Source organism: Mercenaria mercenaria, unplaced genomic scaffold, assembly GCF_021730395.1.
Source record: "Mercenaria mercenaria strain notata unplaced genomic scaffold, MADL_Memer_1 contig_3510, whole genome shotgun sequence".
NCBI classification, from domain to species: domain Eukaryota; kingdom Metazoa; phylum Mollusca; class Bivalvia; order Venerida; family Veneridae; genus Mercenaria; species Mercenaria mercenaria.
In genome coordinates this window covers 57,723-72,459 of record NW_026461656.1, presented here as the reverse complement: position 1 = coordinate 72,459, position 14,737 = coordinate 57,723, and the positions used below count along the sequence as shown (strand labels likewise).

General features: G+C 33.3%; 1 protein-coding gene across 1 annotated transcript; it reads left to right on the top strand.

Moving 5' to 3' along the window:
- Nucleotides 1-1,364: 1,364 nt before the first annotated feature.
- Nucleotides 1,365-13,401, top strand: LOC123527667 (muscle M-line assembly protein unc-89-like; the record flags this gene model as incomplete). The annotated part of the gene is made up of 8 exons (XM_053534239.1): nucleotides 1,365-1,697; nucleotides 8,204-8,485; nucleotides 8,991-9,284; nucleotides 9,804-10,109; nucleotides 11,135-11,252; nucleotides 11,479-11,552; nucleotides 12,725-12,781; nucleotides 13,116-13,401. Coding segments are annotated over 8 exons (1,505 nt in total), but the record flags the coding sequence as incomplete, so codon positions are not given.
- Between the last annotated feature and the right edge of the window lie 1,336 nt (nucleotides 13,402-14,737).

Sequence of the window (14,737 nt, the reverse complement as noted above, 5' to 3'; positions counted from 1 at the left end):
GCGTGGTTTTAACTGGTCAGAGAAATATGACATACCTTGTAGAAAATGTAAAGGTTTATAAACGTAAATGTACGGTGTTCCGTTTGGACAATCGTGACTTTTTATTTAATACTAAACCGCGATGCACGATGGTACGATGACGAAAACGCGATGGCGCGATGGCACGATGATGAAGCAACGATGGTACGATAGTGAAAACGCGATGTAACGATGACGAAGCAACGATGGTACGATAGTGAAAACGCGATGGTACGATGACGAAATCGCGATGGTACGATGGTGAAATGTAGATGTAATATCGCGTTTTCATCATCATACCATCGCGTTTCCACCATCGTATCATCGTGCCATCGCGTTTTCATCGTCGTACCATCGCGTTTTCACTATCGTGTCATCGCGTTTTTATCATCGTACCATCGCATTTTCACCATCGTACCATGGCTTTCCGGTGGCCATGCGCAGTAGTACAGTATGTGTGGCAGTAAAATAGAGGCTTGATACAATCTCATTTTCACATTACACAATGTACCTTCTAAATCCTAACTAGAATAAGGCGAGTTTGATTTATCCCATGTGACTATTACATCCAGCTTATTATTTACTGTCATGCATACATAAAATGCAAAGAACGTGGCCTTGGAGAATTTACAGCTTTAATGAACTGTGCACTGAACATTTTGAAAAACATTTTGCAAAACAGCAGAATCTAAATCGTAAATTTCTTCTCACAAAATACATTGAGATATATCCATCTATTGTTGATAAAAATACAAGTGTACGGGACTACAAATTTCTAACCGGAAGGCGATGGTACGATAGTGAAAACGCGATGATACGATGGTAAAACCACAATGGTACGATGATGATAACGCGATGGCACGATGGTGAAAACGCGATGGTACGATGGTGAAAACATGATAGTATGATTGTGTAAAGGCGATTGTACGATGATGAAACCACGATGGTACGATGATGATAACGCGATGGCACGATAGTGAAAACGCGATGAAACGATGGTGAAAACGCGATGGTATGATTTAAACGCGATGGCACGATGGTAAAAACGCGATGTAACGATGATGAAAACGCGATATTACATCGACATTTCACCGTCGTACCATCGCATCATCGCGATTTCATCATCGTGCCATCGCGTTTTCGTCATCGTACCATCGTGCATCGCGGTTTAGTACTAAATAAAAAGTCACGATTGTCCAAACGGAACACCGTATAAATAAAATCATTTAAGTTCAAACCATTGCAAATTTATACTTTCAAAAGTGCAAGCGTAATTCATCCCCTTCAAACAAAATTTATTGCTTCAAAACCAAATTTAATAAGTCAGATTCATGTGCTCTTTTTAGTCCCTACTGAGTCAGTGACAATAGATGTGCCCCGTGGTGACATTTTACATGTTAAAGAGAATACTACATTCACATTCACGTGCATTTCGTCATACAGTCGTCCTGCATCAAATGTCACCTGGTGGCTGGAACATGGCGTAGCTGAGGAGAAAATGAATATATCTGAAGGTATACAAGTATCACACAAAAAGGATATCAATGGACTGACTTCCACTAAGAGTGAGTTAGATTTAACTACAAACAGATCTCTAAATGGTTGGAAGGTATACTGTGCATCGACAAATATAAAAGGTTACGTTGTTAGTTCAGACGCTATTTTACTGAACGTATCATGTAAGTACTACTTTACAATATTACAATTTAAAACCGTTTTTGTCTCTTTCATATATGAGGCAATATATATATATATATATATATATATATATATATATATATATATATATATATATATATATATATATATATAAGATCACTTTACAATCAGAGGAATTTTAAAAAATGGTAATATTGAATTCAAAATTTTTAAAAAGATAATTTCGGTTTATTAGGTATTATCTGGTCATGAAATGAAATGTAATCTCACACGTACACATTTTGTTTTCGTTTATTCTATTACTAGTATTGGTATTTTGTTACGTGCAGAAGAGTCAAGTTATTACTGGGGATTAACTTTCAACCGATGCTACTATATCCGATACCTTGAAAATTTCTCACAAAAATGCGTCGGTCATCTTTTTTACCATCTTTTCCTGAAGATTCTTTTTCCTGTGAACTTTTATTCGCATTTCTTATACTTTGTTTCGTTATTAGATTTATTAAATTTTAAACAAAAGTTTACAAACTGTAGTATGTCTTTTTCGCTCAGAAAATTAAATGAAGACCTAGATTTAGTTTTTGTTTAAATTTGCAATTTCAACGCAAAATAGAATTTCAAAAGCGATGTTTAAAAAAACAACAAAAAAACAACATACATATGTATTAAAAAACGAGTGGAAGTACTACAATTTTATGGATGGTTTAACATGTTTACAGTTTCTTTATGAAAATCGGTATTTCAATATAATCTCATCATTTGTAATCGAAGAATATTATTACTAATGTAAAATAATCAAAGTTTAATAACGTAGCATCAGAACAGTTTTGCATTTGAAAACGAAACAATAAAATATGAAATGATCTGTTAACATAAAACCATGTTTTATCCATCCCGCCGAAAGTCGAAAGGGATATGGAAATGGTTTCCTTCCCTTTTTGCTTAGGTATGTCTGTCTGTTACGCTTTTGCTCAGAGGATTTCTCTATAACTCAGTAGTCGCCCTTTGTTTTACTCAAAGTTTGTATATACGGAGTCTAACTCGAAAAGTATTAAGGTTTCTTTTTTATTACATCAGACTTCTCACACAGAGAATATATAGAAAAGGTACAGTGCTACTAATATGCTTACTTTTTTAATATGCGTTTTCTCTGTATTTCATTTTTCGGGGCATAACTCAGTTTAAAAGAGCCATATGTAATTTTATATCTATTCAAACGATATGAAAACTGTAATATATTATATATAACTTCCTCTAAAGATTCCTGCATGAGTAATGTTGTGTAAAATTGAATGCTTCAATAGATTTCTCTAGCTGCGTGTATACGGTCGGGTCTAAAATCTAAAATCTCAACCGCTAGATTTATTCATAAAACTAGCATCAATAATTACACCCTGAGACCAGTCTACCCCTATTGCCGAATACCAGTGATTAAAGCCTTACATGGTACGCCCTGACGGACTGTATATAGAGATTTTAAATCCCCTGGTTAATGGTGCCATCACTTATTATTTGCAAAAAAGAAATACTACACACTATACCCATCCCATAGAGCCCTGTTCCAGCAAGTACATTCAATTCAAAAAGCCTTGAAAATATAAATGTTGAAATGCAAATACTTTTACAAAATTAAAACCTACCACCTGTTATCGCATAATAGTAAAACAGTTAAAACAATACCATGAAATCTCTGAAATACAGTTTCTTAAGGTACTTCCGCCATATTGAATTTAGAGTGACCTTCATTTGAGGTGTGAAAATATAGTGAACAAAAGCTTTCAAATGCAGCTGTTCCAGAGTACAAAAACAGCTCAGTTTTCAAGACTTGAATTAAAAGTAGCTGTATAAAAAGTAAAACTAAAATTTCGAAATAAACAAAGAAAATATTTTACCAAATTTTTGGTTAGATTTATAAATCCTTTCAAAATACTTTATTAAAAATTCATGAATGGCAAAAGTTAGTTCAAAGTTTCAATTAGTGCAAAGGAAATTGTCTTAATGAATAGAACTAAACTTAGTACAAAATCCGTTTTCAAATCTGACCACCTCGTGTATTAAAACGAAAATAAATCTGTACATATTGCTATTTTCAGCATACATAAAAGTAATGCGACGCGCGGACAATGATTTTTTCTACGTATGGTGTACCAAACTGCCTAAAATTGTAAGACAAGTCTCAGACTGTGAACAAGATTTGGCAACGATCCAAAATTCTTTTCAAGGATTGTGCAAGTATAAGAAAGGTTTAATTTATTATAGTGGAATTTATGTACTTACGCGCTGCTTATCTTACGGAAAATTTGGTGGAAATGGAATTTTCGGCACTTCCTGCGGTAACTACCGAAATAACTTAACGTAACATTCTCACACACACGTGACTGTAAAAACAATCAAAATATTTGCTTTATCACGATATATGGACATATTTTTAGACAATCTTGAAACATTGGGCCACAGTATTTCCGCATACTGGTCCGGGACAAGTTCGATGTCTATAGTTATTCCTTATTAGATGTTTCATGCGTCGTAAACTAACATATTTTAATCTATCGACTTTTTATACAATATGAGAATTTATGCAGCATGTTTTTAAAAACACAGTGAGAATAAATCGCAGAAAAAATGTACAGCCAAATATGTTAGGAGGTGATACAATTTGTATACAATTGTAGATAACTACGAAACATTTTACAAAATGCAATCAGTTGAACTTCTCACGCAAAAACCCGATGATTAAAATCAGCAATATTTCAAAAGTAACTTTTCTGTATCTTGGTTCTTCGTTAAACAATGATATTTTTTCACACTTTCATAGATTTAAACTGATAATAAATTAATGTGTATTGAAATTCCGGCATAGAAATGGGCACTGACTTTACATTAGTGATTACTGCGGTGTTGACGGAAGCAGCGGTCCAGTACTAAGACTGTCTACGAAACCAAGGATAACGAGTTCTTTATCTGAAAATTACGAACATTGGGATCAGTGTTCAGTATACACCTGAAAATAATAGACTTGCTATTTGCCGAGTGCACACTTGTTTTCTATCGTCGTTAATATAAAGTAGACTAGTAAATATTCGTACACATGCCGGATGAAAAGTTCGACTCGGGATTTTGACGAACATCTGATGGATGAGAATGTATTTCATAGGAAAACACCTTGTTGTAATGAGAGATTCACCAATTTAGGGATACTAGGGAGAAGTTCATCTACATGTGACTTCAGAATACGTGTTGGCGAAATATTTAGCTCTGAAGACGTAGTATTCAATTCACATTTCACTTCATCTTGAGTCAATTCAGTAAATTTGTCTAAATTTTGTACTTCCCTTATTTGAGGTTCAAAAATTTGGTACTCACTTGGGGATTGGCGCATATTTGAGCTTTTTGCCATGAAAAGGTCAGCAAATTTTTCGTCAAATGAATTACTCGACTCTTTTTGAGGAAGTGGATTTTTAGATTTGGTACCAGTAAGTTAAGATACTAATCAATACAAAGTCTTGGAATCACCTATAGCGTTCTTCAAACAGTTCTTTTTGACGCTTGGTTTCAAAATCGTATACGTTCCTTAATGCTTTATACGACTCAAACTGATTTGTTTTACCGTTACACCTTCATGTACGGTCACACTTTCTAATTTGTTGTTTTAGATGTTGCATATGTTTCTTTAGCCATGATTTGGATGTTCTGTGAATTGTAGTTTTCTCTTACAGGTGCATGCTTATTCCGGAATCCTCTATAACTGATTCAAATTCATTCACACACTTGTTGATATACTGTGTATCCACGTTTATTGCATTCAGGTTTGAAAATTCAGCTCTCTAAATTGTACGCACCTGCTATTAATAGGCTCTTTGTTAACATCTAAGAGTTTAACATTAACAACACAGTGATCAGATAACAATTGTCCAGGTTCATATTCCCCTACATGAACGTCTTTAAGTAAATCAGTTATAATTAGGTCCAGGTTATGTCCTCCTGTACGAGTACTGAAATCAACATGTTGTTCCAGGCCCATTGCTACAAGGGAGTACCTGAAGTTAGTAATATTGCTTATGTCACTGTTAATATGCAAACTGAAATCGCCCATTTGGCGGTCCGCTTGGTACAGTATCTATGATCTACGACTACGGCCAATCTTGAAATGAAACAGAATGTGGACTTATCTTTAGATTTATTTCAAAAGAAGAAATCCTCATCAAATGTATTTAACTTCACTAAACATATATATTCTTTGTGTATTGTGTATGAAGATGTAGAATGGAATTCATAATTAATTGTCATGAAATATATTTCAGTGTTTTAGAGGTAGTACACGTTTATACTGTGTTTAAAATATGTAGTAATTGTTAATGTTATCGAAAGCTCTCAAAAAAGGATGTCAAAATAAACAAGCAATTGATATTTACTGGCGCAATAGCAAATAATCATTATCTGATTGGTTATTTTCAGTTTGTATTGTTCACCAGCAATACATATGAAACTAAAGCAGTTAAGGTGGAATTAAGGTGGCATGCGCCTAATTTTTGCAGTTGTTTGGTTCCGTTTCGAAATTTTGTTTAATGTAAAATTCAGCATATTCCTCATTTAGTACATATGTTACTTTTTTATATTTCTGTAACGTTTTCTCTGCAAACCTTCAAACACGACCACTGACGTCCATTTTTTATAAACCATGATTTCACGTCCGTCAGACTGTTTTCGTAAATCGTTCTGTTCAGTCAACAAGTATCGATTTTCTTGTTTCTCATCATATTTTCATTTAAACATGTCTTTGAAAAGGTGTATAATTTGTGGAGATTATTTTAACGTTGAAGTCGATTACGTTAGAGTGACATCAGAGCGACAAATATAACGTTTATTTTTGAATATTGTCTCATGTAAAACCCAAACAATGGAATTTGACAAAAAACTAACATGAAACATTGGCTTCTACAAGTCTATTATCGAACAGAAATGATGTTGTTCAATTTACTGTTCAATCAGCAAGGGAAAACAGAAATCTAAATTTCTTTTTGTATGAGAACATTGTCGTTCTGTATATATGCACGATAATCTCATATGGTATATATCTGATACGATTTTATAACTGACAGACATGCAGACATAATGCTTTAAAATTTTAGACATGACTTTAAACAAATTTGCGTTGATACCATTGCGAACATTGCGAAAAAAAGAACATCGAAATACAATTTTGACGAATGCCAGGGGAGAGTAGAGCGAATGTTTTACATACACAGAGAATGTAGTTAGCAATTAATCACGTGACATTTTCAGTCTGCCCACCAAGTTGCTGTTTATGCGAAGACAAATAAAGTTTCGGTTTCAGAACAAAAATGGCCTATATTACCCCCTTTTGAGGCCTTAAACGCATTATTTTTGAAACATGTGATCAGACAAAAATAGTGGTAGTAAGAAGTGTAACATGACCTATAACTGCTTTCGTTTTTCGCATAATCGTATGTGAGTAAAAACTATATGAATGGGTGACCGTTTCTATTAAATTGTCTGTTTCTCGATGTTTCAGGTAAAATTTTAGATCCGACCGTATACACTGAGCTAGGGAAATTAGATTTAAACATTCAATTTTACACAACAGCTACTTGTCCTTGGCCTTGGTAATCTTAAGTTCTATAAACATCAGAAATGACCAATTGAATATAAAAATTTACCTATTTTATTCAGAAAACAATCCCATTCGAAACGCTCCAGCCATTTGTGTACTATTACACTTTTCTTTTAAGACCATAACCAATTACTAAACCTTTCAGGGAAAAAAAGGATTCAGGTGATAAAAATAAAATTTATAAATGGGTAAATGTTTCAGCAAAATATTATATTCAGAACGTTTAATTTGTCATTGTTACTAGCGGTTACGGAACTTTGTTTCAGGAAAATATCAATAGTTCAAGGAGCAATCAGACCAGTAAGATTAATCAGAAATGGTTTGATGAAGAATTTTTATGATTATAAGAGTAACAAGGTTTACACATCGCTAACAGAATATGAACAAGTTTTGGATGACAGAAAAACCAATACAAGATTATACGGAAAATTACTTAAAAAAATGTCAGGTCTCAATGAATAACAGGATAGGCAGAAAATTATTGTATACACTGTAGCGCGAACTGGTTTCCGTAAGGATATGAGTACTATAGAAAATATATAGACTCTGAGGCTATTTCTTTGTTTTAGTGTAAGATTGAAATACATTTCACCACTATACTCAAATATGTAAATGTAAACTATGGTGTCTACGTGTGAAATATGTTTTGATATCTTATATTGAATCAAACAAATTTTCGATATGTCTTATGTACTTTCAATGGTTTTACACAAGTTATATCCATTTTACCATCGCAATGTCACGTGCATCATACCAAGGCGTCATAACTTCATGACGGCATAATATCTATATAAAAGACTGTCAAATCTAGTCTTTACATCTCTCCTATTTATACATATTTAATGTAAAAGGCTGTCTTGTTTAAGATATTATGAATGTTTACTATTCCATTAGATCCACCAAACACTCATCCTGAAATAATGGGTTTCAAAAATGGAAGCATGTACAATGTAATAGAAAACAGCACAGGTCGCTTGTCGTGCTCTATTTCTGGAGGAAATCCAGCAGCAACACTTACATGGAACTGCTATAATGAGGGCGTGTCTGTTATCAACGGCAGTACTGTTGTCAGAACTCTTACATGGGTTGCCGCACGTGGTCAAGACAGAGTCTGTATTTGTCGTGCTGTTCATGACACCTGGCATGTGACGGAGATAGTAAACGTGGAAATACTATGTAATAGATTTTACTTACTAAAAGAAATGTGGAATGCATCAGCAGGTCTTTCATAAATAATTTCATATTTGTCTTTTAACCAGTCACATAAAGAAATCGGTATTAATATGATTGAAACTATACTGAATATAGAATAATGGTGATATATTTGTTGGTGTACCTGCCACCAGAATGGCGGAACAAACTTCATACTTATTTTATATACATAATTGTAATTATGTAATGAACATTTTCATGTTGATAAAATCTGCAGTTATCAATTTTTGAGTTTTACCCTTTCTGGAATTTGAAACATTACACTTGCATCAGAACATTGTGTACTGAACTCACCTTACACTTTCCATTCAACTGAAATGAAACAGTGTACATTATGAACAATCATGATGGATTTATTCTTACTGTTTGCGCTTAATTACGAACCAGGTATATAACAACTTTTTTTTTCGTAAAGTTATCTAGAAAATACTTAAAAAGTCTAAAAGAGAACTTCATCCTTCCTTTTCAGATAAAGCAATTGTGCAAAAATTTTTCATCGAGGGACACGATGGACAACGTATCGTAACCGTTAATGAAAACGAAACTCTCCGATTTATATGTGGTATTGATAGCAACCCAGTGTCAACAGTTAAACTATACTTTCAAGGGAAAGCTGTTATATACAAAGAGTACAATTCCAAAACTCTTACATTCACTCGGGAAAATGTCAGTTGCCTTGATGCTGGAGTGTATACATGCACCGCGAGCAATGAATACAATCATGGTCTACTTTCAATGGATATCATATCTGTATTAGTAAGATGTATGTCATTTTCGTATTTATTTAAGAAATAATTTATAGAAAAAGAAAAAGAGTGCTTTAACACTATTTATGCTGCACCCTCGCGGAATTATTACGCTCAACGTATAACCGACCGAGTGTATAAATAAGTATTTAAACACGGTTTTGCTTTAAGTTATTTTAATTCTAATATGCTTTTAATCCAAAACAGTAGATGAAATATAGTAGCGCTCTTTCTTGGTCGCAACAAAAACATTTACGTCACCGCACGTTAACGTGACGTGATTTTAGTGTAAGCGTGTTTTAACAGAGACAATCATATAAGAATATTTGATAGTGTACTTGTTCTGCTCTGCGTTTCCCTGTGCGTTGACATTACATATTTACTTGTCTACAAATATAAATTTCACACATTAAATCGTATCTGTCGTCAATACAGAAATTTAAACAAGAAGCTGTAAAGAAACTTTTACAAATAGTTTGCGTATGCAATTTATGTGCTATACAATCTAATTGACATATGTAATAAAATTTCATCAGGTCCCCCTAGAATTCACCCAGAAGCTGATGCTGTGTCTATAATAGCCGCTGCTCAAGGTTCCCCAGTTATCTTCAGTATTGCAACTTTAGCTTACCCGGAACCTGGACCATCTGGATTTTTTTGGAAGAAACAAAATGGTTCATACTGGACTACTCTTACTCAAACTGAAAGAATAAAAATATCTTCGACAGAGCTCGTATCAAACTTGACAATTTCTAATGTCATAACATCCGATTATGGAAGCTATAAACTCGTAATTAGAAATGTTGTTGGAAAACTTGATCGAATGATTAAATTAGTAGAAGGTAATATTAGTGTTGACAATTATTACTCTTCAGTGTACGTTAAAGTGTTTACTGTATAAGAGTCTACATTCAGGTTAAAACATATCTCGCTTGATTAGAATATCTGGCAAAATACTTGAGTACGACCTAGCTAGTGCTCTTTATAATGTATACTCAAATGCAAAAGAAAGTGTGCACTCTGGTTTTCGTCAACAGAAGTAGATTATGTTGTCAGCAGTAGATTATTCTGTCCTAAAGTATGTCATGTTTGGTACCAAAATTTAGTGCAGTTTATGGCCGATTTGATGTGCTTCGATAATTGTCAAAATGTTGACACTTATGGGGATACTTAGCTTTCAAATTCAACAGGGGTCACAAACGAAGTTGTAAATCTCTTTCTTGTCAGATGATAGAAAGCTACCTGTTTCTCAAACATTATTTTGTTTAAATATTGTGTGTGACCACCTCTACTATTTATTCAAGAATTGATATGGCAATGCTTAAGCCTAACGTAACAGCAGAATGACTTCACGAGGAATTTGTTCCATTCTTTTGCGGTTGTAACCCGAGGTTTGCTGGCTGGATCTATGGCTTACAACAACTTTCACCAGTCTACTGAAATTGCTGGTGCAAATGAATTATCAGATTACTTTGGCACCCAAACGTTCTGCAGACGTAAATAACGTTGTCACCCCGTTAAAGCATTGTTAATGTTTCAATTCGCTGAGTTTCACTAAGTCGTGGCAAATTATTACAGCAAAGATATGAAATTTAATGTGTTTTCCAACACGTTTTTGTAGACATGTACATTACCTATGGACAGCATATGAATCGTGGAAAAGTCCGGTATCGCTAGTTATCTTGACTTCAACCGGTCTTTATCGAACAATTGAAGGAAGATCAATAGTAAATGCTACGCTACGAGGAAAGTATGTTGCAAATTGTAGACGGATATCTCTTTTAGAACTGAGAAATATTCATATTTAAAAAGTGCATCCTTTCTTTTGCGTTTGAGTATACTAATGATTTTACATTTCATGTTGTAGATAATCATCCTGACATAGATAGGAACACTGTACCTGTCATAGCAATTGTGTTTGGATGTCTTGTTCCCCTTTTGGCTATATCTGCTGTTTTGGTCATCGTTGTCATCAGATTTCGACGGTAATATTTGATACATAAAGTACATGGTATAATATGTATGCTTGTATCAGTCAAGGAAAGAAAGTGCTGTTTCACTAGTTGGTTGAGAGAAAAAATATAATAGTTTGTTTAAAGAACGAAATATTTTTTTTCAGAAAATAACAAGTCAGTCAAGTGTATAACATTTTAGTTGACGACATATCAAAATCATAAATGAATTTCCAATTATTGCTTTTCTCTTTTGTAGAAAACAACATAATAACAGAAACGAAGACACCGAGATGACGATCACTTCACGAGCATATGATGGATTAAATACTGGTAATTTTTGATACACACGCAAACGTATAGGTATCGCACAAAGCGATTTGAAACGTAGACTACAAAGAAAAAAAACGCACTACGTTTCAGCCTATTCGTCTGCAGTATAATTTCTTCCAAATTTGTATTTTTTAATTTTTATTCTCTAAACTGTGCTTAAGTTCTTATTTTTAACTCACGTAGACAAATCGTGTTAGTTAATGTAATTCCAACTATACATTCATTGAGATGTGTCACTTTAGAATAAATATTTTATTATGTTTAAATATCCATTGCTTTTCTATGATAAAAAATTAATGTTTCTGCAGCTCTCCAGCACAACGCGTTGGTTTCTAAACATTTTCACACCTTACACTTTATTTAAACAAAATCTGAGTATTCAGAGAGAAAAACAATTTTATATGAAAATAAGTACAACGTAATTAATCAAGAACCAGATTAAACTTACACACATAATTCTAATTAACGACCTCCAGATCGTGCGACGACAAAGAAAACAGAAATTCTTACGCTCTCCGGAAAATATTGCTATAACTCTGAAAAATGCTTTGAAATTAAATTATAAACATAATGTTATGGAAACATGAGAATTAGTTGTGTTCGGTTATGTTACCATTAAAATTCAAAAAGCGTTTGTACAATGATACCAAAGGCAGACTGCCTATTCTGTAAAGCTTTATATAATAAATATTGCTTAAATATAATCCTTTGTGATGTATTGGCTAAGTTCGTATGAAGATTTTTATCGCCGATGCAACCCGAGGTCGATTCCGATTCAGGCACAGATTTAGCAGTTTTCAAAGACAGTTTAAAACAACTCGTGTACTTTAATTTTAAAGAAAGATACATTTCGCCTAAATATGGAGTGCAGTCCCTTTAACTTAAAACCATGTACTATTTCGTCATATTCTTGATTCAGAGTTTGACTTATCGTGAGAGGTCTTGCACATTTCATTACCTCTCATGAACAGACTCAGTCAGACCGAATCTGCTATTATTATTCTTGGTTGCATTCTTTGCTTTCAAAGGATCTTTCTACAGATTTTATTATATTGATACGTTTATTTCTTAGTTTGATAACAGTAGTATTTAATAATGTCTGATGTGATAAGAGATTGTCTTCTGTTCGTTATTTTGTATCTCAATGATTATAATTTTATAAATATATACAGAGAAACAAACGACGGAGAGTAATGAAAAGGCATACGAAGAAGTCCGGCAAGACAGAGGTAAATACGATTTGTCACCAGTATACCGTAATATTATACTTTTATAAAAGTTTGATTATTAAGCATTGAGTTATATTTCTAAGAATTCAACTCATGAATCAGGAACGTAGTTGTAAGCATTTATCAGGTATCAATTAAGAATACAGATAATAATAAATATAACTGAAAAGAAACAATAAATATACACACCAGGGAATCGCCTTGAAACGGTTAGTGGTTCAATCTACACTGCGGAGTTTGTGTTTCATTATAAAGATAAAATTATGCCATTGTCTGCTCTTTTATGCTATTTATATTACAAAATGTAAAAATAAATACAATCAATCTGTTTCAGGTAATTCGCAGTGTCCAGTATATACAAATTTGGCATTGTGATGCAACATATATTGTCGCAACGTTACATGAATAACGACATTCTTCTTGAATGCGTGTTGCAACAACTACAGAAAACAAGTTTAAATGACTGTGTTATTATTATCTCATAGGTCAATATGATTCTGACATTAGATAATGAAAAATCGTCTAAATACTATCTTTGCTTTTTCTTTCAAGACTGTCTTTTTATTTTTTATAAAAGGATGTACTAACTCCAAAATAAATGCTATCTAATTGTAAAAAAATATTTATTATCTTCGTGTTTGCCCGTTTCTTCAATCATAGTTCAGATATGGGAAAGTGTTTCAAATAGAATGATATTTTATAATTTATCCATGGTTTTAGTCGTGCAAATACTAAATTCAAAAGCATTTATCTGCTAACATTTGAATCTTCTTTAATTATATTTGATCAGAAACATTGTGTTTTTTTTTCAGTTTAATATATAACGATTATCTATTGAAAGAATGTAGCCATCAATTTTCTATTCACTGAAAAACAGTATAAATGGTCTACTTAAAATTTATATACAGACCATAATCAAAATGATTAACAACTATAAGCTGAAGCTTACTGCGTCCCGATATAGGAGAACAAACAGATGAATAGACAAAATGACCAGTGTAGGGCAGTCCGCTATTTTATTAGTACTTCAAGCAGGTTCTTGTTTTAATGAATAAGAAAAGTCCGTTTTCTAAATGTAATGTTTTTTATTTTTACTACAAATCATTTCCGGTTTGTTTTCTCACCCATCTAAAATAAATGTTAAATGAAAATAATTTATCTGCAAAATTGCCGGGTGTTTTTTGTACTTTAAAGTTATTAATTCGTAGCTTTCCTCTCTTCTTTCTCCCCCATAATTATTAAATAATAATAACGTATTTCCAAGTTTCAGGTTTCCAGTAAGTTCTTGCACGCTTCGTTTCACAGGGTACAAGGTACCTCTAGGTACCCTATTTCTTACGACCTTAGACATTTATCAATAAATGCTGGCCTCCACCATTCCCATCAACCCTTGCTACGTTTCTAGTTTAAATTAAATGATAACTAATGTGTGATAAGAAAGTTTGTTAAAGTTAAACAAACCGCTATATTATTCAATTAAGATGTTACAATATTCACTAAATGACTACAAATGATCATAGTTTGTTATTACTACTGAATAAGTTCAGATGGTTGTACAACACTTTGTGAAATATTGCCCTCATTCATACATTTTTCACTTCATGTGTGGGGGGTAGGCAATTCGCAGACTTAATAACACCAGGTGTGTCCTGTATGTTGCAATATAATGGGGTGACAACAGGGGAAAAGAAACAATCCTGAGAACAAGCCGGAGCTTTGGGGTTGGCAGATCCCATGTGGGGTCAACAGGCAGAGCCCTTGCAGACGGTCAGGGAGGCAAACCCCAATATGAAAAACGCGTTTTAAGCTTTCAAATACCTCCTACATTTACTCTAAAGATGTATAAACTATATATTCTTGAAATTCTACACACGAAAATATTTTTAAAAGCACAACAGCCCGACTCATTTTGTTGTTTTGGTATAACTTGACAATAGACGTAATGAATTTCTGTTT